General features: G+C 39.7%; 1 protein-coding gene across 6 annotated transcripts in view; it reads right to left on the bottom strand.

Moving 5' to 3' along the window:
- Positions 1-25,346, bottom strand: part of fam184ab (family with sequence similarity 184 member Ab) — a 216,016-nt gene that overhangs the window by 68,475 nt on the left and 122,195 nt on the right. For all 6 annotated transcript variants that reach the window (XM_082504918.1, XM_082504923.1, XM_082504919.1 and 3 more), the window contains exons 10-12: positions 12,470-12,592; positions 11,139-11,300; positions 8,602-8,723 (exon numbers count right to left, since the gene is read on the bottom strand). In XM_082504918.1, the coding sequence (XP_082361044.1) occupies positions 8,602-8,723; positions 11,139-11,300; positions 12,470-12,592 (407 nt within the window). The remainder of the gene's footprint in view (positions 1-8,601; positions 8,724-11,138; positions 11,301-12,469; positions 12,593-25,346) is intronic.

Here is a 25,346-nt window from a genome sequence, read left to right as displayed (position 1 = left end):
TTAAATATTAGCTGTCCTTCCGCTATTTACCTTCTGAAAGTCATAGCACAGGCAGACGTTCAGAGTTTAGATATAAATCCTTGAACGCAAACAACTGCAGACAAACCCTGCTGGAAGCATCTGCCACAAACTCTGCTGTAACATTCAGCAGACTCACACCTTGCAGGAACTTTGTGAGACGACGTGTCTGTTAAAAGATGCAATAAAGGGCTAAAGAGGTACGTGCAGTCTCTTTATCATAAAACAGCTACAACTGTAGCAACTCAACAAAGCAGTATAGTTTTATGTAACATGGACAAATGCTGTAATAACATTGTCCAAGCAGCTGGTCTTTGTCATTGATTGTAGAATTAATTTCAATATTTCTGGGATATCTGGTGCCAAACTATTATGTTTGTTTAACATTTAGCTAAACTGCCACAGCAGGGAGATGCTGGTGTCATGTTCACTCAGGTCACCATCCTAGTTTTAGGTTGGACAGGTTGGAGGGGGAGGCTGTTTTTCCACTGTGGGGTTTTTACCTTACAATATAAATAAATATAAATAAAATATGTAAATGCATTTTAGCCACATGCTAAAAAAACAGTTCTTCCTGAGTATATCCTCTGATTGGCTGTTCCTCATAAACAGAAGATTAGAACAGCAGGTAAATGGGGCATCTGTGCTCACAGCGTGCCAAATTACACAAAGACTGGACTAAAAATCAGGACCTGTCAATATATTCCATTTTCCTAAAATAAAAAAATGCATATGCAGGCCAATGATGCATAAGTGAGCATCACTGACCCCCTCTAAAAGTCCGCCGTTGATCTAATTCAGTGACATTTTGCAGGTTAACGGAGGCAGTTTTTGGCTGAAACAGTGACCTTTAGATCAATAGTCACAGCTTCTTCTGCCCAAGGCTTCCTGCTGCAGCACATTTACAATGACTTACTTTTCGGCCAATATTAATCTGCCACCACTGTGAGATATTCAGTATTAGGTGGCTGGTTCTAATTATGATATAAAATAAGGATTAAATTTGTTTTTATATTGGGATTAGGAGGAAAAATGAACTAGACATCCCTTGTATTGAACTAGTCATAGTATTTTTTACTTTAGGGTCTGATCAGCTGTCCACTACCTCCAGTTTTATCACTGGCAATAACTGGGTATAATATCTACAGGGAACTGTAACACAGAGACAGCTGTTCGCATTAAAAAACATTTTTCACTTATTTATTTTATCCACGACTGTAATTGTACTTTTTCTGATACATTTCTTCCAGAATCTACACTGCCCTTCAATAAATCCTGTTTTCACTTTCATATGAATATAAGCAATAAATACATTGCAAGTGCTCCCTGAAATGCAGTAAATAGGATGTGAATAAAAGCACTTCTTGTGTATTCGCACTCAGGATGCAAACACTTAACTTAGTCCGTTAAAAGAAGGTTCAAAATAATTGATTTCATTTCCTCGTGAGCGTGCCTATTAAAGCAGGATGGATCTGTATTAGGATATACACACTTCAATACTTTTTATTATCTCAAGTCATACTAAATCGCGTATTGAACAATGGTATTTCATACTGCACATTTTCCTTTTATCATGCAGTCCTTTGCAGTCATACTACCTGCTGATTTCTGACTTTCATTTCACGCTCTTTTTCTCAGCCTCGGAGTTCGTTTAATCAGTTAATGCCCCCGCTCTTTGTAAAGGTCACACTTGATATTGTTTAATATTTCTGTCTTTTCCTCGATCAACCGGCCCAAAGATGTCTTCTTGCCCGACTGTAATTTATTTTCTACTTCTCTACTTAACTTTCTTGTATTACCCCACTTCACTCTTACTCTTTCCTTTGCGCTCATTTTTTTTGTGTGTATCTGAATCTGATTGTGCATACTTAGAGGCTTTCAGATGATCAAATCAAGTAAAATGCACCTGCAGTGCTGAGAAAAAGTTTTTGCCACTTCTTGATGAGTTCATTTTTTTGTATATTTGGAACACTTGCATGTTTTCCATCCATCCATCCATCCATCCATCTTTACCCGTTTTATCCGGGGCCGGGTCACGGGGGGCAGCAGCCCAAGCAGAGAAGCCCTGACCTCCCTCTCCCCAGCCACCTCCTCCAGCTTATCTGGGGGAACACCAAGGCGTTCCCAGGCCAGCTGAGAGATATAATCTCTCCAGCGTGTCCTGGGTCTGCCCCGGGCCTCCTCCTGGTGGGACATGCCCGGAACACCTCGCCCAGGAGGTATCCAGGAGGCATCCGTGAATCGCTACCTTATCGTGGTGGAGGGGTTTGCGTGTCCCAGGGATCCCAGGGGCTATGTTGTCTGGGGGCTTTTGCCCCCTGGTAGGGTCTCCCATGGCAAATTGGTCCTGGGTGAGGGACCAGACAAAGAGCGATTCAGAAGACCCTTATGAGAAAAACATTGAGGGAACAGTTTACCCTGCCCGGGATAGGGTTACCAGGGCCCCGCCCTGGAGCCAGGCCCGGGAAGGGTGCCCAAGGGCGAGCATCTGGTGGCCGGGCCTTAGTCCATGGGGCCCAGCCAGGCCCAGCGTGAAAAGGGGACATGGGCCCATCCTCCCGCAGGCCCACCACCCGCAGGAGGAACCGTAGGGGTCGGGTGCATTGTGTGGGCAGGAGGCCCTGGCGGACTGATCCCCGGCTATCAAGACTGGCACTTGCATGTTTTACATCATCAAATCAAATTTAGATCAAACAAGACCTCAGTAAATTTAAAATGCAGATTTTAAATGATGATTTTCATTAAGGAAAAAAAAACTCTACCTAATAATGGTTGTTCCACCACTGGCACCATAGGCACCAATGAGTCTTTAACATCACAGTGGGGGAATATTGGCCCACTGTTTTTTGCAGAATTGTTTTCATTCAGCCACACTGGAGGGGTTTCAAGCATCTCAATTGATTTTAAGTCTGGACTTTTATGAGGCCACTCCAAAAAATTAAAAAAAAATATTTTTTTTGAGTCATCCAGAGGTGGATCCAGATCTTTGTCCTTCTGTATAACCTGAGTATGCTTGAGCATCAGGCAATGAACTGATAGTCGGACTTTCTCCTTCAGGATTTTCTGATACAGCGCAGGACTCACGGTTCCATCAATTACAACAAGTCGTCCAGGTATTAACCACCTTACTACCACCACCATGTTTAACTGTTAGTGTGATGATCATTTTATGAAATGCTGTGTTAGTTTTATGCCAGATGTAATGGGACTCTTTTGGTTTTTGAAATTAAATTAATTACAGGAAATTAGAAGTCATCATTTAATAACAGGGAGCAATTACTTTTTCAGATTGGGGCACGTAGGTTTGGATAACTTTTTCCACTTAATGAATGAAACTATCATTTAAAAATACAAGTGGCCATTAGTACTACCCCTCAGCCTCCTAATACGCTCCTGTGGTATAAATTTGATAATCCAAGGTGATTCCTTTGAGTTCAAGGTAGATGAGATTTGTAATAGATGCACCTAAGCTATGAATTTAAAAACCCTACGTTGCCTCATTCTTAAGTTATTGTGTTCAGAATCATAGGTCCACGCCATCCACCCACTACGTTTTGTATTACCTGCGTTATCTCTGTATAATATGATGATCTGAAACATGTCGAGATACCAAGAAGGTTGCAAACACCCTTTCAAATTAACAGAAATGTGGAAAATACAATTTGATTTCAGTTGTAATTTTGTTGGTTAGTTATTAGATTATGTGTTTTCTGTATAATAACAACACCCCAACAACGCCGGTCCAGTCCATAGCCTTAACAGAGAAAACAGGCCTCTCTCTCCCCAGCTGCCTACTTCATCGTTTCCTTGGACAAAGTCAGCATTCCCGAGCCCCTTGAAAGATATCATCTCTCAAGTATGTCACAAGTCTGCTGCAGGGCCTCATCCCACTAGGACGTGCCCAAAACCAGTAAGCGTCCAGCTCGGATCAGATAAACTACCTCCACAGCTCCTTTCGAGGTGGGGGAGCAGCCGCTCCTCACCCTACCTCTAAGGGAGAGCACAGATGGTCTTTGGAGCAATCTCACTTCTGCTTGTGTCTGCAGTCTTATTCTTTCGGTCACGGCCCGCAGCTCGTGGCAATAGGTGATGGTATGAATACAGATCGACCAGTAAATTAACAGCTTCACGCCAACACTCAGGTCCTTTCACCATAATAGAGTGTTCCAGCGTTACTGCAGACATCTGCAGTAAATAAATGTAATACTTGCTTGTTGAAATACTTGGGCGGTCACAGACTTTGTTCTGATATTATAATTTAAAATACTTTTCCTTTTTGGGCACACCTCTGTAAGGTACACAAAGTCACCTTAAAGTATAACAGATGCATTCAAGTAGGGACAGATGTGGGATTTTAGTGTACTGCTATTTCTTAAGAGTGTAGGGGATAAACTAGAATAGAATTAGTATTAAGGATTATCATGAGTGACAGCAACTGGAAAGTGGTGACAATTCAAGCTTCCTACGCATGTGAACAATGAATTAAGACAATAAAGCACACAAACCACCCGAAGACTCAGTGAAGGTGCAAAAGACTAAAACAGAAATATTGGCATACTGACGCATTTATATTATCCTGATGTTCCCCATCAACAGAGAGGGACAAATTTTAAGAAGCACATAAATAGAAGGCCAATAGGTGTCAAGTCTTGCATTAAATTTAGGAGAATTGATGTTAAAATACTGAAGCTGCATCTTTCTTCTCTTATCTTGACAATCATCACAAGCTAAATCTGTCAGCGGCCTCTCTCTTGGCAGCTTTTTCTTTCTTTTTATACCTCCCCAGAAGTATGATTTTTCTGGTTGATAACAGTATTTATTTAACAGAGAGAATTCCTCCTTCACAAAAATATCAAACAGTTGGCTAATTTCACCTTCTGCATTACATTTTAAGGTGCTTCCAATGAGGAGGATGTTTAAATAAAAAAATGACAAAAACAAAAAGGGGGGATTGTGTCACATGCTGTAATAGCAGCTCTGCTGTGATATTAATGATCAGACCTGATGCAAAGTACATCTTCTCATTTTCCCTCTGCTGTGCTGACAAACTATCTGCAGCAAATTCACTTAAATACTTTATAAACCGCAGACTAGGTGACATTCAGTCTTCAAAGACAAGGTGAACGCACTGTAGGATTAAAAATAAATAAATAAATATAGACCAGCATATTTATACAGAGCACTTGTCGCTCTCCTCCTCTCAGTCTCCTCTTCATTAGCTTCCATTCACCTTCCTTTGTCTCTATGCACTGAGCTCTTTATTCCCTGGAGAACATCTATTCATTTGGTGGTTGGGGTGAGTACACTGTGGTTAGTGAGCCGTCTGAATAAAGGAGGCTGGCTTTAATCCCCCTTTCACTGTGGAAACAGGCGGTTTGTCTGTGATAGTGTAATCACGGAACGAGCTCTCTGGATTATCAAATGAGCAGAAGAGGTTCGGCGGATCAGCAGACTAAAGCGCAGATGAGGCCGTGCTAGGTTGTCCTGGTTATACATAAGATCTTAGAAGCATGTTAGGCACTTGAAACTTTAGACCAGCTTCTGACAGATGCTTTATCCTCGTTGTTCTGGCCTTTAGTTTAAGACTATTCAGGGAAGTCTTAAACTAAAGGCCATGAGAAGTTCAGGGAAGCAAAATCAATCTATGATTCAGTGAGAACTGACCTGGTTCACACTAAAATATCAGCAATTAATGGGATTTCCTGACTACTTCCTTTTTCCAAAATATTCATATATATGTAAAAGTATATATCTGTACTCTAAAAAGCCTGAAAGTCAATATTAGGCATGCCTAAAGCCCGAACTCTTTTAGGCAAGTTTTTTGTTGTCATTTCTTTAAGCAGTCTTAAGGAATAGTTCTCCAGACGTCTTGTAGGACATTCAGAGTTTTTCTTTGGATGCTTGTTCTGTTCACTAATAATGAGGTACAGGCTCTGAGGAGGTAGTTCAAGGCTGATAGTGTTTTCTACTAGAGATGGCACGATACCACTTTTTTATGTCCGATACCGATACCGATATCATAAATTTGGATATCTGCCGATACCGATATGAATCCGATATAGTGTTTTTTAATCAACAAAACTGTTTTTTAAATATCTTGCTGCATTTTGTATAAGTTCATACTCAAGTTTAAAACAACAACTACACTAAAGCTATTCTGTTATACCTGTATGCAAAAAAAAAAAAAAATTTCATAGTTCAGCAATACTGATCAATCTAATAAACTTAAACCTACACCATCCTCCCTATTCTGGTATTTTAAAGAGTACTTAGCGTAAATATTAAGCAACCTAACTAATAGGGTTCCAACTCCCAGCAACAACAAAAATAAATAAATAAAAAATAGGGAACCACCCCTCACGCTCCACCTCATGATGCTTAATCGACGTAATCAACCTTAATTTGATGCAGTGTGAAAAAAAAAAGCACAGAAATCAATTATTTTTCAAGAAATATTAAATAGATTCAACATCTTTCTTCAACAAAATTGCAGACTGCACAGATGGTACCTTCCCAAAGGAAAAAGTACTATAGCTTACTAGGGTATATATATTAGACTTAATAGTCACTATATACAGTAATTGACTTCTATTCATTTTACATCAAATTAAAACTTTGGGTGTAAGATTTGGATAATTATTTATTAAAAGCTCGACATTTTAAATGAGAATAAGAAAGAAAAGTATGTCTTTGTGCCCCCTTTTCCCAGTTAATGCCCTATCGGCCCCCCTGGCTAAACTTTGCTAGATCCGCCCCTGCACAGTTACCAGCCGTCAGCTACGTAGAAAAAGATCCTGGTGTAGAAAGTAATATTAAATACATTCTAACAACAGCTGATCAAGCTTAAACGTGCTGCTGTTGTTCAGCCGCTGGTTTCCTCTTTCTGGTGCAAAGTGGGCCAAAAGCAAACAAGAGAGACGGACTGCGACAGAAAAGCCGATCAGCTGATCGTTAAGCAGTTTCATGATTGAAGTAGCAGCAAGAAGAGGCAGTCGCTCCATATATCGTTTGGTAAGCTTAACGCAGGAATGCTTTACAAACATTCAGAGATGGACTTACACACTTGCTTTACTTCTCTCGGGATAACTTTGTCGGAGATGAAATGCCGGGTTGCTAGCGAAGCTCCAAATGCTATCCAGACCACCGACAGGTCCCGCATGCCACAGCCGCTCTATCACGTGATGCATACTGCTCCGACTGCTAACGTTCTGAGGTGAGTTACGGCGTGTTGCAAGTTTTGTGAGGTGCTTTCGTGATATTTAATGGATCGGATTACATTTTTTATTTTTCTCCGATATCCGATCCAGTAATTTAGGTCAGTATCGGACCGATACCGATACGTAATATCGGATCGGTCCATCTCTATTTTCTACCCAGATATGCTTTTTGTTTGGGATCATTTTCATGCTGATAGATGAAGCTGTTGCCAGTCAAATGCTTTCCAGGTTATATTGTGTGCTCGCTCAATCTAACTGTACTTTTCTGTGTTCATAATTCCATCAAATTGGACAAGCTCTCTAACGCAGTAGTACCAAACCATGACAGAGCCACCATGGCTTTACATGTTTACAGACACTCACTATTGTACTCTCCCCTGACCTTATCAGTAAGTACTGATGCAGATTTGAACCTAAAATGTTTCCAATTATTTTCAGTCCAGTTCTTGAGTAATCTGGCAAAACTCACCTTTCCTCCTTTTCCTCTTCGTGAGAGTCACCTTTGTACTTAAACCATTTCTTAGAAAGCTTCAGTGAACAGTAGTTCCTGTCTCAGGTCAGTGCTGGATTTTTTTTCTATTGCTTTAGGTGTTTTCAGATACTGTTCATATGCTGTTGAAAGCTTTTCAGGCCTGCCACTATTTCTTGTGCCCTTCCCTTGTAGTTATTTGTCACAAAGTACACAATACCCTTTGCGTAATAACTGTCGATGTGGAACTTATGAATGGAGGGAATTAATTATCGATTTAAGAAAGCGTGTGCATGAACTTTCAAGGCAAAACTCCACAAACAGAAACAGAGGTATAGATGAGATGTTACGATTACCGCAGCACTTTCACTTTGGCCTCAAAAGGAAGAATTCATCAGATGCTGTTGAATCCTGACAAAAACTCTAACAGAGTCATTTAGTAGCTGTGTGAAAAGTACATCAGTTCACACCTGAAAACAGTCAATTTTACTCTGAGAGGATTTTGAATAATCACTCTTCAAAGGTCTATGGACGTTAACAGAGACTTTAACACTGGATTGAGCTGAAAAGCTGCAGAGCCCACCAAGACTAATGCTCTGTCACAGTCAACGGTGGAAGCAGCAGGACCCGTGTGTGTGTGTGTTTACGTGCATTTGTGTGTGTGTTTAATCTACTAACAGCAGGAAATGAAAATAAGTAAATAAAAAGACAGAAATTACCCATCTGTTCTCAATTTCATACTCTGTTAAAAGAAAAGATGAAGACGGAGGATGCTATTGTTGCTTTTCCATTTAAAATACATACACACATTCTTATTTTTCTATCTTACTGAGGACATCTAATTGACATCTAATTTTTAGTCCCCACAAAGACATCTAAACCGGTACACACACACACCTGAGTGTTTCAGTCCATTTGAGCTCCAGCTCCAGAGCCATCTTGTCCATCTTATGTTTTTCTTCTTCTTTGGTGGTGATGAGTTTGGCTTCATGCTGACGTTTTTGGGTCTCCAGCTCTCCCTGAGAGAAGGACACATTGGCTTCAGTCCACCATTGCAGTCTAAATCATATGTTACACTTAAACTCTGTGGTGTGCACATCACTTAAGATTCTCAACAAGTTTTGACCTGCCTAGCTGAAGTTTTGGTCTGACGTGCATGCTGTCTAAATGCCAGTCATGCACACATTCACAGCACCTGCAAGCTAAAGAGCCAGCTAACAAGGGAAGCAACAAAAAGGAAAAGTTGCTGAAGGCAGAATAATTTCAGCAGTGGTGTGAGACTGAGCAGCCTACGCCTTTACTGAGTGCAGAGAGAGAGAGACCCGTGTATTCACCATTAGACACTTTCTGTTTTCAAAGACTATGATTTGCATCATTACTATTTTGTCTTTTCTGTCTTTAAGGAACTTTCTACACATATATTGCGCTCTCATGTTCAGGCCCGTTAAACAGCCTGTGCAAAATTCTGAAAAATGTTATAAAGTTACTTCTTTGCTTTTACATCAGCATACATTTGGTCTTATTGAATTTCTCTGCACTACCTGCTCGTTAAACAGGTTGTCGTGAGTTGACTGTGCTGTAACCTTTGTGTAGAACTGTGATGTTTGGTTTTTCTTAGCAAACTAAGGTTTATGGGGACCAACTGTGTCTGACAAGGCAGAACGGAATGTATGTTCTTAATTACAGGGTGTAAGTAAGCTACAAATTTTCAGGTGCCCCAGTGTGCACCTTAGTGAAACCAAAGTTATGAAATTTATCTAAATTAACTTTAATCTCAATGATGGTGTCAGTGGTCAATCTGCATGCCCAAAAACAAGCTGAGTCAGATGTTTCCTGCACTGGATCCTCCATACTCTATGTAAAGGATAATGTGAGGTAATAGGCTAAATGAAAATATGATTTATGCTTTGTAGATGTTAATTTTGTGAACTGCTCTCCTTCTTCTCATTCATCTCTCAGGCTTTTCCACAACACAAGGAAGGCCAGTATGGGATGCCTTAAAAGTGACAATCAGTTATAGACAGCCTTTCACAAAGCATTGTGGGATATTAGATATAAGGAGAGAATCCAGCTTCGTAGGTGGATTTTTTGCAGGACAAAAAAATAAAGCTATGTAGTGTGACACTGCTAACAGACAGCACAACATGTTGGCTTCTGGCAATGTCAATCCTAACATCCTAACACAGCAGGGACACAGAAGCCATGCTAAAAATAGAAAAGGAGAAACTGCTACAACAAAATTTACGATTTTCTTTTTTTAAACCAGGACACTAATTTTTAAAAAGAGACATTGTTGCAGTGTTTCAAATATATTATTTTAGCACTTTGATGAGTACAAAGAAAAGAAAATGCTATCTGGTTACATAATGTTTAGGAGAAGGACAATCGTTATGGGTAAATAGCAGCACAGAAAAAAACAAAAAATGTTTATTTGATTTTAGAGTGAACTGTTGCTTCACAGATAAGTTAAGGTTCGAGGTTCATCCCAGGAAGTTGATTCTGTTCATCTGGACGTTTCCATCCAAGTGACTTCTTCAGTCTCAGCTAACTGCAGGTTTCCCCAACCTTATAAACAGTACATTAGCATAATGACTGAAACTAGCACCACAGAATGAATATAATATACAAATTAACATACAAATTAATATACAAATTGTCATGACCATTGATCAACAGCTACTGATCAACAACCACTGATCAATGACCACTGATCAGTGGCGATGAATACCACTCACAGAGAGTTGGGGAATGGCTGCAATCACAGCATTTTAAGATGGTGAAAGATGTACCCTTAGGCCCCCTCCTCAAATCAGAGATGTTCTTTCCCTTTTCACATAAATTGCCTCTTTGACTCTCCGCTCAAACCAGCATTCCTCCCTGTCCAGGATGTGTACATCCTCATCATTGAAAGAGTGTAGAGTGAAAGCCTGTAGGTGTAAATAGGTGCGAGTTAGCTCTTCTGTGTTGTGCCATCCGCTTTGCCAGAGGTTGTTTGGTTTCCCCGATGTATAAATCATGGAAATCTTAACAGCGTACACTACATTACTCTGTTTGTGCTGGGAGACCCGATCCTCAGGATGGGCCAATTAGTGGTGCAAGCGTGTTTGGGGGTTTGAAAGCCATAGAGATGCAGTGTTGAGAGAAAACGCGTCACAACTGTTCCGATACTCCTGACAAATAAGGGAACACTAAGGGTTTTCGCTTAGGCAGCAGTTGTTTATAAGGTTGGGGAAACCTGCAGTTGGTTGAGGCTGAAGAAGTCAGTGATGAGTGATGAAATGTTTCTCCCACTGAAAACACTACGTCCAGATAAACAGAATCAAGCTTTTGGGATTTCCTCACCTGGATGTTTGACCATGCATCAAGATGTTTGAGGTTAAGTATGCTGTTGTAAAGTTCAGTGCCCAGGCTGACGTGTGCTTTGTTTGCCTGACCTGCAGTGCAGTCAGCAGGTTGCTGGTCTCTCTCAGTCGGGCCCGTGTAGCATCCAGCTCCTCCAGCAGCTTGTCCTGCGCCTCCTTCAGTGTGGAGATCTGCCCCTCAGCTGTTTTAATATCATTCTCCCCCTGCTGTACTTCTTGCTGCAGCCGAGACACCTGCAGGGAGGACAGACAGACAGAGTGAGGCAGAGAGAATAGACTCTGTCCACACCCGCCTCTCTGTTACACTTCAGGCTGTAGCTCAGTGTGGCACCAACCTTGAAACTACATCAGCATTTTAGGCTCAGCGAGGTGGAATTTCCATCAAAAATACATTCAATGACTGTTTCCATTTCAGATTTTTAAATGAGCCAAGCCCATATTTTTTTTTTGCTAACATAGCAAAATAGTTTTGAAATGCATCACATATTAATTTCCCCAAATGTCTGAAGTAGTGGCTAAAAATGTTTGCATAAAGTACCCCAAAAAACAACAACAAATAGTGGCAGCAGATTTATACTGAGGAAACCTTGAAACTGAAAACCATTTACTGATTCAGTGTTTTAGTATGCAATCAATTTAATTCATTCATAATCATTTGAGCTAAACTCTCATCTTTATTCTTTCTTGTTCAGCTACTTTACTACACAAGTACTAAAGTCTTGTTGTTTTGCAGCAGAGCTGATCTGACCTGCTCAGGTGCAGTCAGGTTCAAAAAGAATTAAAACTGAAGCTTTGGGTTTAAAGTTTTATAAAAAGAAATCTTGAACCCAGTTACCTCCTCTCCTGGGCTCAGTTTGAGTTTACAAGCTCTATTTTTTCACACACTTAATTTTTCTGTGTCCTTTAAGAGCGACGGAAGCTGTGATTCTTAGAAGCGATCCTCAGCTCATTTTTCAGGGGCTAACATGACTGAAATGTGTTTTTATTTCAGCTTAAAAACAGCAAGCAGTTTTTAACACTCTGGGAACACATTTTTTGAAAAGCTCAAGATTCAGATGTAGGTTTCTTAAACTTTCTGTGGTGAGAAAACTGACCGGAAGTTAAAACAACTGTAATAGTATATGTGTGTATTTAAAAAAAAAATCTAAACTTTTACCAAAGTGTGCACATACTTAAAGAAACTCCATGTGCTCAAGGACATCGCTTCATCTGATCTCAAGAACGGGCACTAAACTGATTTAAAAGGTCAAGAATAAAATTTAAACCTTTCAGTTTTTCTTCTTTCCATTGAGATGCTTCTGATCTGTTTTCAAAGTGTTCCTTTAACTTTTTTGAGCAGCGTATTTACACAATATATTGTTTGCACACTTGAACAGAAGTTTTACAAAGTCAATGTGTCGTACCTCCTCAGTGGCTGCATTGAGTTTGGACGTCAGCTCCTCCCTCAGCTCATCCAGCTGCTGCCTGAGCAGCGTCTTCTGCTCCTCCAGTGACTGACGCTCCCTCTCAAACTGCTGCTCCAGCTCCTGTGGAGAACGATCAATAACACAACACTGTCAAAAACAACAGGGAAACTTAGAAAGCCAAAGTGAGCTCAAGACCTTGGATGAAAAGTTTTTGCGCCTGAAGATTCCTTGAACCCTTATCTGTTTCCCTCAGATAAGTGACTCACATAAAGGGGAAACAGTACGAGTCGTGCATGATTTAGTTGAAGGTCGAAGTTAAATTTAATCAGTATTCACGGTATTTAGCGTCTGTAAAGATTTTGAGTCATACAGGTAATGCAATATCTGAGAGACGAGTCAGGGCAGAAATGATTCATAATTCAGATGAAATCTTGTTAAAAACGGTCACGATCAAACAGCAAGTCATTTTTCCACTAACCTACTGAGTACCAATTAATCTAAAATATAGCAAAAGCTGCAAAACCGAAGGCCAACATGAACAACCTTGGGCTCAGTGAATAGGAGACACTTGAGAGGAATTTGAAATACAACAAAATCGGCATAACTGTGCCACCAGTCCATTATAAGAAATGAAAAACACCAGCAAATACTTACAATTTTACATCAGGCTAATAAAAAAACAGCTTTATAATGAGCCAGGAAACATTGATGTTACTGCACATGTTCTACATACTCCCACCTAAAACTCAAAAAGTTTCAAACTGCATTGAAGCGCAAAAAGTTACAGCAATTATTTCAGTCGTAATAGTCCTGAGTGGCCTCTTCAGTGAATGTACCAGGGTGGAAGAGGTTAGAGAAAACCTTTGCAAAGGTTTTTGTTAGAATTTCCTAACTGAAAGTCAGTTTTGCAAACCACATCTAAAACAATCTAAAAGCCAAGGCAGTCGCTCTTTCATTTAAGAGTTTCACCAAAACTGTGCTATTATACCAAAGTTTTATACCAAAGGTTTAGCAGACATAATCTTTAACATCAGACAAAGTGATGCTAATGGGAACATTACTGTGAGTTCATGTTTACTAAATGAATGTTAGCCGATGTAGAGATGCTGTAGACTTGACGTGTCATTGTTTGCCAGCAAGCTGATGTGGGAGGGAGAGAAAAAATGGAGCCTATACACAGATTATTAAAACAGTGCATACAGCGGTGTTGCACTACACCAGTACTGATAAAAAAATTTAATACTTCATAACAAACATCAATGTTGTGTTTTAAATACATACATTTGTATTTTGAGTACAAAAAAAGGTGTGGCTAAAGCACATATTAGATAAAGTTTTGTTATGTTATAGATTTTTTTTAAACTGATTTTTATTTTTGCTTGAGTATTTTGGAGTCTGTAGTACTTGTTATAATTTAGTTTTAGTTTTAGAGTTTAATTTGTTCCCTCAGTATTTCCTGTCTTATTCTCTTGTGTCAACCCACCTTTTATGTGTCTGCATTTCACCATTTAACAATTTTCCCTTCCTGTTTTATTTTGATAGTCTTTTGTCTCTAGTGTCTTGTGTTTAATTTTACTTCCCCTCCTGCCTCACTGCATTTAATTATCTTAACCTGTGTGTTTTTTTAATCTACCTATCCATCCATCCATCCATCCATACTATGTACTTTTTTTTAGACTTTTTCCATCAGCTGAAATAAAAACTTGCTTTTGTTTGATTTAACCTGTCTCCACATATCTACGTTTGGATTCCCTTTGCCTGCAGTTCATGACATGACATAAAGTTACATTTCTAAGAAACTACATGTCTACAGTGGAGTTTATATAGCAACACTGTAGTTATGGATTTACTGCAGTGCTGTAAAAAGACAACTCTGAGGCATTAATAAGGTGACTACAATTCATCTACAGGTGTATCTGAACCAGATTTCAGGTCACTCCATCAAACATTTGTTGATACATTTTACTGGTGACTAAAGAAGGATCCAGATCCAGATCCAGAACTTGCCTCCCTCTCTCTCCTTTGTTTGACATTACATTCACTGCATTCATCTGTACAAATTTCTAAATATACTTCAAACATTTTCATTGTCCTTGGCAGTCAGAAGAGAAAGCGCTCTTGCAATTGTCACCACTATAAAGCTTATTATGTCTTCTGATGAATGGGGAATGGTTTCTGTTATACTGAGCGATGATTGCTACTTTCCAAGGACAATTAGAGCTCAGGGAAATTGCTATAATGTCAAATAAAATTTGCCACCGTTATTCATTACACAGGAGGATGGAGTTTGTAACGGCGTGCAAAAACACTCTGACAAGTGTGACAGAGTCCCATAAAAATGAATGGGACTTTAAAAAATGTATTTGAATGGAAGAAAGAGTGAAAAATCACAGTAATTCATGTGTAATGCTTCATGACTTCTTACATTCCACTCTCTGCTTAGAGCATGGAAAGTTTCTCTGTTGTCATTCTGACAAATGTTACAATTGTTAGCTCACCTTGCATAGAAAGTGAATATTTAATGACACAAGAATGCATGTGTAAAAAAAAAAAAACCCTCTGCAATGTGTAATATTTTACACCAACATAACCAGTTAAAACATCACACATTGCTCCACTACTGGCTTCCCACAGCACAAAGGCTCAAATTAGTCTGACAGATGCTGTGAATCCTGCAAAAAACTGAAAATATACCAAAAAGACTTCAAAACATAACCCTAAACTAGAGCTGCATCTTTCTATTTTCTGCCCGGAGCCTGCTTCTGCCCCAGACCCCTGCAGAGAAAAATGAGGGCAAAAATCAGGACACAGAATAACTCTGTAGCAGTATGAGAACTGTATTTATTTTATATGTAGTTTATTTATTTTTTATTATTATAGGACACAATATGCAACATGAACCAAGAGATGCATTTATAGCCAAAGCTAGTCTGCAAGCCCCGTTCCTTGCACAGTAAATACAAACAGTAACAAACAGTGACCAAACAGTTACACAATCATTTAGTGACAGTATACTGAGAAAATTATACTCACAATAATGGGGAATAAGTGAGCCTACATTCACTCAGTGCCAATAAATTATGGTCCCTCCTTTTTGTGCCATTAAAAGGAGACTTCACCAACTATTCAGCTGCAAACCATAAAACAAAAACATTAAACTGAATATGGCACAATGACTCATCAGCCATCACAGTAAGGTAAGTACGACAGTCTTTCTGGGAGTTCTTACAGATGGCTGAAGAGGCCACAGTCTGGGCATAAGATGTGGTACATTTGTGCTGTGCACCAGTGTTAGAAAGGGGAGCTGGTGTGGTTGCTAGAAAGCATCTCATTATCACAGGGCATATGCAGGTTTCTACAATTTATGGGACTCTGGGGGCACACAATCGGTGAGAGCCTGCACTGCAGGGCCGACTGAGTCGACAAGCCGGCCTGGTCGAAATAAGGAAAGGGACATCTCGCCTTCCATCAAAGGCTGAAAACTTCCTGTATTTGCAGAAACAGCCGCCAATACAGAAGGATATACAGGAGGAGGTAAAATTGTATTTGACCAGATGCGTTCTGACCATGTTCGTGATCCAGCCTCAGTTTGCTGAATTTACAAAAAACCTAAGAATTGGGGGGGGGGGGGGGGGCACTTTAGCTCTAACTTTTAAAAATCCTTGGGGATTCTCACTATACTCAAGTAAGTATTAAGAAAAAACATTGAAATATTTCAATACTTCAAAGAAAACAAAAACTATCTTCTAGATAAAAAAAACATTTGTTTTAAAGTCCAACTTTTTTACTATTATTTAACCTTAAAAATCAGAGAATATTGTGTGAATTGCAGACTGGTGCTGAAACAGACAAAGTCAAATGGTGCAAAAAATAACAAAGAAATAAGAAATAATAAGAGAGAAGGAAATAATAAAGACATATCTATAGGCTCCATAGACTGTATATAAAAGATGGACAGAGCTTCCAGCTCTCATAAAAGAAGCAAAGACCTGCAACTTCTTTTAATGTAAAAAGAAGCCAGACTATGCATGGAAAAATGAACGTACTTTTCACCACATTTAATATCTCAGTAAACAGTTTATTGATATGTTTTTGGTCTCTAATTAATGACCAAGTCTTATTTTATAATAATAATAATGTATCTTTTATTGATCCCATTTAACCCATTCACTCAGTGAAGCAGTGGGCAGCCACCAATCTAGCGCCCGGGGAGCAGTGTGTTATACAACATGATGCTCATTGTGTTTTACACTGTGGCTTCCACCTTATTTAAATTAAGATGGACAAAATTCTCAACTCAAGATGTTAAAACAGAACAGAACTAACTAAAGGGGTGATGTCACAGTGACTGTCCATCTTGTATAGAAAGTCAGTGATTATGACACAGAAGGATTAATGTCATGCCAGGTAGCTTCATTTAGAGCGTGAGACAAAGGCAGAATAGATCCATTTAAATTCAAAATGCAGCCTCCTCACAGACAACTGTCATTATAATTTAAAGTGATGAAAGAATGAAGATGACGAAAGAAAAAATGATTAACTAGAAGTGATGAAACTTGGATCAGACAAAAGAATTAGGTGATGAAGATTCATTTCTTCTCATCTGTCTGCTCTGTCATTTTTGGAGAAAAGATGTAAAATTGTGACTGAGTGAGACGGGAATGAATGCTGCTGGCCGCCCTCCTCCTCATCCTCCTCCCCATCACTCTTTAAATCTGAACAATTCTGCACACAGTGCTGACAGCATAATCATGAACAGGACTGAACAATGGTAAATTACTGTGCAGTTGAGAACGCAGTGGGAGGGAATAGGAAGCCATGTTAATCCCACAGCCGTGAAAATCCCACAGAGCCACGGAGGAGAAAGTCTTCGTATGGAATGCATATCTATAACTACAGAAATAATAAGTCTTCTCTTAGCGCTGCTTTCCCATCTGATCAGGTCTACAGTGGAATATCATTTAAAACATCCTCATTATGCAACTTTGATGCAAGAGAATACTTGATCACTTGCTTTCACATGGCTGTGTGACTGGAATGAAGGACTCTTGAGATTAGGCATCATCACAAGGCTATTTCGGGCTGGTGGAACTGCATGCCACGGCTGCAGTCAAATCAGTGGTAGGCTGCGATTTGGAACAGCAAACCATAGGCTCATTAAATTGGTCCCAAGCCCAGTTTGTAATCCTAGGAGACAATTTCACTGTTTCATATCAGATACAAAGCTATTCTGTTGGTGCAGTATTCTTCGATACTAGGCACAAAAAAGGATGCCACCGATGATCATCTCCTGAAATTATCCAATATCAACTTGTATTTATTTATGCTTCAGCAACTGTTTTCATTGCACCTTTTACAACAATGACCATGTATACCTCTATGCTGCACTCTAGCTTATATTTGTGGGTCACTTCATTAGGTGTCCCCGTTCAGCTGCTCGTAAATGCAAATATCTAGTCAGCCAATCAAATGTCAGCAACTCAGTGACTTTAGACATGTATGCATGGTCGAAGTAACCTGCTGAAGTTCAAACTGAGGATCAGAATCATGAAGAATGGTGATTCAAGTATGATTGTTGTCCAGCTGGACTGGTCAGAGTATTTCAGAAGCATTGGGAATTTTCCCAAAGAGTTTACAGCGTGATCAGAAAAAGAGGAAAAATCCAGTGAGCGGTAGTTCTCTGGGAGAAAATGTCTTGTTGATGCCACAGATCGGAAGAGGAAGTGGATCTGATAGGATGTCAAAATCAACCCAAATAACCACTTTTTACAAGTGAGGAATGCAGAAGAATGAACAAGACAAACAACAGCAGCAGAAGACCCCACAAGGTGCCACTGCTGTCAGATAGAAACAGGAAACTGAGGTCACATTTAACATGGGCTCATCAAAACTGGACAACAGAAACCTTCTGGTGAGCCTTGATGTCTTAATTGTGTCATTTGTACTTTGGCATGAACAGCATGAAAGCATGGATCCACCCTGCCTTGTGCCAGTGGTTCAGGCTGGTGCTCGAACTCTATTAGTGGGTGGGATATTATCTTGAGACACTTTGGGCTCCTTAGTATCAGAGGAGCACTGTTTAAACAGCCTACCCAAGTACTGCTGCTAACCACGTACACCCCCTTATGACCACAGTGTACGCATCTTATGATGGCCACTTCAAGCAGGATAACACACCATGTCACAAAGTTTAGGTCATCTCAAACTGGATTTTTGAACGTGACAATGAATTCACTGGATTTAAATGACCTCCAAACATAGAAATTTAACAGAGCTCCTTTTGGTAGAAGACAAGACATCGTCCGTGTGCGGCTGACAAATCTGCAGGAAGTGTGTGATGCTGCCACGTCAATATGGACCAAAGGATCTGAGGAATGTTTCCAGCACCTTTTTGATTCTGTGCCCTGAAGAATTAAGAAAGTTCTGGGGAAAGTTCTTTTTTGCATTTATTTTTTGGCCTTTTTTCTACACATTTTTGGATTCTGTTGGTTTCTCACATTTTCTTGACTTTCTGTTTGATCTCTCTAGGTCTTGCCTCTTGGGTCCTAAACTACTGCTCTACATTCCTTATATCCAACTGTGACATCTGAATCAGGAGTTTTCTTTAAAGCACATTTACTAATGAACTTTGCAGCATTCATTTCAGACGAGAGGGAAATAAGAAACTCAGTGCTTTCCAAAAAGAAACTCATGTTCTTCTTAAGAGTTAAAAAAAAAAAAGGTAATGGGGTAAAAATATATACCATAGAATATGCAGCAGACAAGCAGTGGGTAAAAGCGTCATCTAAGAACTGTGCATGTATGTGCTTAAGCTCTGTTAGGGAGGCCACACGCTGTTCTAAGTAAGTAGCAGTAAAATATTGATGCTAGAAGTTTTAGAAACTCTCATATATGCACAGACACACACACACACACACACACACTGTACTGGTTACCACAGCCATATCCTTGAGCCAATGCTCACATCTGTCTCCTTCAACATCAAATCATTTTGCCCTAAATTTGATCACTTTACTTACTTTATACCCTCCACTTGGAGTTTTATGCGCAGTAAATGTCATCCGTGTCCTGGTAAGACTGTGAATTTAAATATATTGGTCTTGCGCTCTTTTCAATGTCGAACTTTCAAAGCTTCTAACAAGCCTTATTTCCTCATTTATTTGAAAGACGACACCCCCCCCCCCCCCCTAACAATTAACGTTGTCCTTTAAAGAAGCAAAAGCTTAAAAAGTTCCTTTTTTTACTATGTAGCTTGATGTTTTCTAACATGTGCATGCAATGTGTTAATCTAATTAATGTCTTATTGTTTCTGTAGCAGACACACTACAACAACTCGAGGAGCACTAGTTTAAGCATCTCCCTGAAATAGCACCTAACGCTTAAGACGCTCTTTGTCACCTGTGTGACTCATCAGGCAGCATGAACTGTCTGCACATGTGGCTGTCATCAGCTGCCACTTCTTATTATACTTTGTTTTCATTGAGAACCTATTTTAAATGCCTGTTCTGGATCTGGTTGCTTTGTGACATAATAAAACTGACAAAACCTTCATCGGGTTATTCACATTCCTACCAGCTCAGATTAGGAGAGCCCAGAGGTGTTCCAGATTACATTTATAGGTGATAAATATAAATGCGCACCCACATCAGTAGGTTGCATTTCCTCCTTTGATTTTTGCCAGCTTCTTAGTCACAGTTATAGCATCATTTGATGTATTTTAGTCTATAGACAACAAAAGAAAATGCAACTGATGTCATATGTCGTGCCTGTGCTAGTTGGTGTACTACTTTGAATATGAGTAACAACATGTGCGCAGTAGTATCACCCTGTGATACATTTTTCTCTTGTTAGAGGACTTGCTTTTTGTTTGCATGCTGGTTTGTGTTTTAGCAATGACTGTCTTTCACATTGACACTGAAGTTAAAAAGACTCGAAGCCCTACCATTACCAGGTACACTCAGGCAGAGGTGGAAAGTAACTCAGTACAATAATCAAGTACTATACTTGACAACACTTGACTTGCTAGTACTCAACTTTCTAATTTAAACGGTTCTTCTGCTTCACCTCAACATTTCAATTTTTGTACATTCATAAGAAAATACATTTATCTCTATTCATCTGTTTAGATTTTACAGTCTATTCCATGTGACTGATGGTTCCCAAACTTAGATTTTAACATTCTATTATTCTATTATTAACTTGTAACACCTATGTAATTTGCACAAATCCTTTTAGTAGACTGTTTAAGTATTAATAAGCAATAACACAAAGCTTAGGGCAAAGTTGGTAGAAGAGCACAGAACAATGTGGTTACAGTGATTCTTCTCTGAGAGCATGCAGGATATAACATCACTGCTCATCTCTGCCTTTATTATTACAACAGTGCAAGTCAGAAATGAAGCCGAATCAGCTGCTTGGCTGCATCACTCGGGGTCTGGGTACCTCTCACTGCTAACTCTGTGTGACCATTATATACCGTTTTACAGGTCCGCACAGAGCTTTGATGTTATTCTTGCAGTCGCGGGTTGTTGTTTCTTGCATGAGCGCAGCGCTCTCTTTACTTTCTTGTCACTTTTACATGTTTGCCAGTGTTTCACGTTTGCTTCTTTGTACGTCTGCAAATGTGACTTTCTTCTTCGCTCTTTTTAGAAAGAAGATGTAATCATCGCTCCTCAGCAGTCATAAATCACTCTAATACTTTTGCCTCATCTTCCACATGAACTGTCATGAAAAGCCGCTGTTGTGCAACGCACATAAAAAACTATGCTGGAACATTTTTCCTACCCCCCCCCAAATCACGCAGACAATCGAGGAACTTATGTAGCTTATTGTTTGATTAATAACTATGATGTAATTACTGAATTACTCCATTACAGAGCCAGAATATCAATGATGTGGCTCATCCGGTTCGCAATCCATCACAATTCACAGGTTCTTGCCAGTAAAATGACAACTGTGACCTTGAGCACACTTTGGGTGAAGACCCATTAGTTGATCACTGTCTGCAAGTCTCTGACCAATACCCAACACTGACTACAGTATATCCATCACTTTCTGCAGATTAAATACTGTAATCTTAGTTTACTTGCCTTTATATGAGGAGTAATTTCAGGTGTAATGATCCCGTCAGTGCTGTCATCCGATAGGGAAAAATGTGAAGATTTTCAGCACTATGAAAAGTGAAAACCATCAGGTTGTGAGAGCCTAACTCACCAATCTCAATATCCAAAAGAAACTTTAATCAAACCTTCATCAGTCCCGGATTGCTAAACTGATTCGTGCGTACTACACAATACGAAACATTTCAGTAAACAATGCATGAACAGTCACAGACTTTAGTAAGCACAAACTTCAAAATTAGGGAAAAAACTCCAAACATCACAGCCCACTGCTCTGTCTATCATCATCTTTCTAACAGATTTTCAATTTCAAACGTTCTTCAGCCTCTCTGAGAGAATCACATCTGCTCTTCCTCTTACACACAGGAAAAACTGCGCTCTTTGTATTCACGAGACTGACAGTCTTGTGACAACAATAAACTGAAAATGTTAGTCGGATCTTTTTCCACCGCCTGAGAGGAAGCGTTTCAAAGAGGGGCATCACCTGAAATTCAATATGAAATTAACTGAATACCGAAGCCAGTATTCAGCATTTCTTTACATTTTTGGCATCAGCAGAAAAAAGCTATTGAAACAGTATTTAGACCTTTGTGAAAAACATGTTACAAAGTGTCTAGGAAAACACAGCATGTATCTTCTTTATAGCTCTTGCGGCAGTGAATAAAGGAGAGTTTTTGTACAGATTGCAGAAACAGGCTTGTGATAAGTTACTTGTTAGTAATCCACACACACAACTTACATAAGATCATTTGTGGAGAGGTAAATGAGTATGGCTCACAGTACAGGACTATATTAATAATTGGGAATAGGAAAAACTTTCATTTTCAACCTAGATTGTTAATAATCAACATAAATCCCCCCCCCCCACCACCACCACCACACACACACACACACACACACACACACACACACAACTGCAGCCTACTGTAACTGTAGCCACTGGTATAGAAAAACATATGCAACATAATGCGGGCTGTCTGTCATTCCACTCGTTCGCTAATGAATACAACATGAGCAGACTGAATTATCTGACAGGACCACATCCTTTGGCAGGCCGCAGATCCTTAGTGCAAAGAACCCGAGCGAGCCGACAGCTTGTATTTTGACTGAGTCGTTCCTGATTATCTGTCTGCTCATCGTTTTATAATATCAACTCTAACTACACGGTTATTTGCAGTAGGTGCCTCCCGGGTTATGATAAAGTTTTGTAACAACATGTCACCACTTATAACTGTGACTTAGAGGTAGAGCAAATTTCAAACAGGGAGGACGTTCGTCAAACAATCCAGGTGAGCAGCAAAAAGGAAACAAAAAAATACACAAGAACAATGGAAACAAGAGAAATACTACAAAGTATAAAGTAGAAATAAAACACTGACTTGAGGGAGTCTGTTGCTGCCTGGGTTAATAATAGCTAAAGTCCAAACGGGACACCGAATCTGATCCAATTCATCAGATTTCTATCATCAGTTTTGTGATCTAGTGTACATTTTTATCCCTGTCAGGTTACCGCTGACAGGGATAAGCGGAAGAGAGCGGATGGATGGATGGAGGTTACCGCTGAATAATTAGATTTCAAAATGAAATATAAAAACTTGACGACAGAAAGTATATCATACATAAGTATGATATATTTTATGTCAAACTTTTATTCTGTACATGATGACAACAGGGTGACACAAGCTGATTATTAATGACTGTTCTCTTTCCTCCTTATTTAAAAAATCAGCATTGACTTGTGTTCATATTCCTCAGTCGTTTGAGTTGCCATGGTGAATTGTGATATCACTGTTTTATGTGTTATAAACTACATAAAACTACACGTACTTCAGCTAGTTTGAAAGTAAATTTAATCTCAAAGTTTAGCTCTCCAGACAGCAAATTTTCCATCACATACTCTATATAACCTACAATATGTCTGTGAAGGTTCTCAGTCATCCAGGTCATCGTAGTCAAAGGAGCTTGCAAAGGGAGGAGGGAGGACAGACGCAACAACATTGTCATCCCCTATGTAGCCGGCGTATCAGAGAAACTCAGGAGAGTTTTCTCCAAGCATGACATCCCAGTGTATTTCAGACCCAGCAACACGCTCAGACAGAAACTGGTTCACCCGAAAGACAAAACGCCAAAACACAAACTTAACAATGTGGTGTATGCTGTACAGTGCAGCGAGGAATGCTCAGACCTCTACATCGGAGAGACCAAACAGCCACTTCACAAGCGCATGGCACAACACAGAAGAGCCACCTCCACAGGACAAGACTCAGCAGTCCATCTGCATCTTAAGGATAAAGGACACTCTTTCGAGGATGCCAATGTTCACATTTTGGACAGAGAGGACAGATGGTTTGAAAGAGGAGTGAAAGAAGCCATCTATGTCCACTGTGAGCGACCATCTTTGAACAGAGGCGGTGGTTTACGACACCAACTCTCTGCCATCTATAATCCAGTTTTGAGATCCTTCCCAGACGCCTTAACGCCCACTCACATCCTGGGCCATCTGACCTCAGGAATTCGCATGATAAGGTGGGGCCAGGTTTCACAATGAACACACCCGAAACTCTGGCTGATTGGGACCCACACCCAGTTTCACACCTTGGCTCAGGCGATTAGAGGATCATCAGGGGGTCCTTTTGTCCCTCTGTGGGGGGAAACTCCCACTAGGTTTATATCTGGGACTCTCCACCATTTGACCTTAGAACTGAAGAAGCTTCTCGGATGAGAGGTGAAACGTCTTCAAGCAACTTAAAGAAGTCCAGACGCTTTATTTGCAAGCTCCTTTGATAACCTACAATACTCTACCTGCTGTGTAGCAAATGGTAGAGAGGAAATTACTGATAAACACAGAGGGTCATTTAGGAGCGAGAGAAAAATATTTCCTTCTGCAGTTAGCAGACCACAAACAAGAGAGTGAATATTGGACAACAGTCTAAATAAATAATGAAGTTACTCTGTAAGATGTCAGATCGTATCAGACTGCTGCAGTCAAAGGTTAGAGAAGCGTGTCTACTACAAGATCAATGGATCAGTCCCGGGTCATCTCTCTCGTCAACACCACTGCTCCGCTGATGCTGTTTCAGCCTACAGCTATGTGCAAGTGAAACTTTCCTTAAAAAATACATGCTAAATCAAGTTGGTCAAGTTAGTTTGTTAAAAATTATTTCCTGAAGACTAATCCATCCATCCATCCATCCATCCAATCCAATCCAACTTTATTTATATAGCACTTTTAAAAACAACAAAGTTGACCAAAGTGCTTTCCAATAATAAAACAGAGATAGCAGTTAAAAACCATACTTTAAGCATACAATGAAATCAATAAACAAAATAAATATATAATTGAAAAAGATAAAAATAAATCAGTGTATATATTAAATATCACAACATGAGTAGAATAAACAATAAGATATACAATGAATAAGATTAACAAGGTGGAAAGATTAAGAATGATCAACAGCTGACTACAAACTGACTCTGATAATACTCCTAGAAAGCCTTTGAAAAAAAGTGTGTCTTTAAAAGTGATTTAAACATTTCAAGTGTTGGGGCCAGCCTGATATGGAGGGGCAGTTTGTTCCATAGTTTGGGGGCCACAACAGCGAAAGCTCGGTCCCCTCGGTGTTTCAGTCTCGACATGGGGACAGCAAGGAGTGACTGGTCAGATGATCTGAGAGATCATCTGACCAGTCTGACCAGTCAGACCAGTGTCCTTTAACCATGCAGATTAAAGGACACCAGCATCTTACTTACCAAAC

This window comes from Aulonocara stuartgranti (assembly GCF_965226115.1).
Source record: "Aulonocara stuartgranti genome assembly, chromosome: 15".
Classification (NCBI taxonomy): Eukaryota; Metazoa; Chordata; class Actinopteri; order Cichliformes; family Cichlidae; genus Aulonocara; species Aulonocara stuartgranti.
The sequence above is the reverse complement of the archived record's forward strand: the minus strand, read 5'-3'. Positions and strand labels throughout refer to the sequence as shown.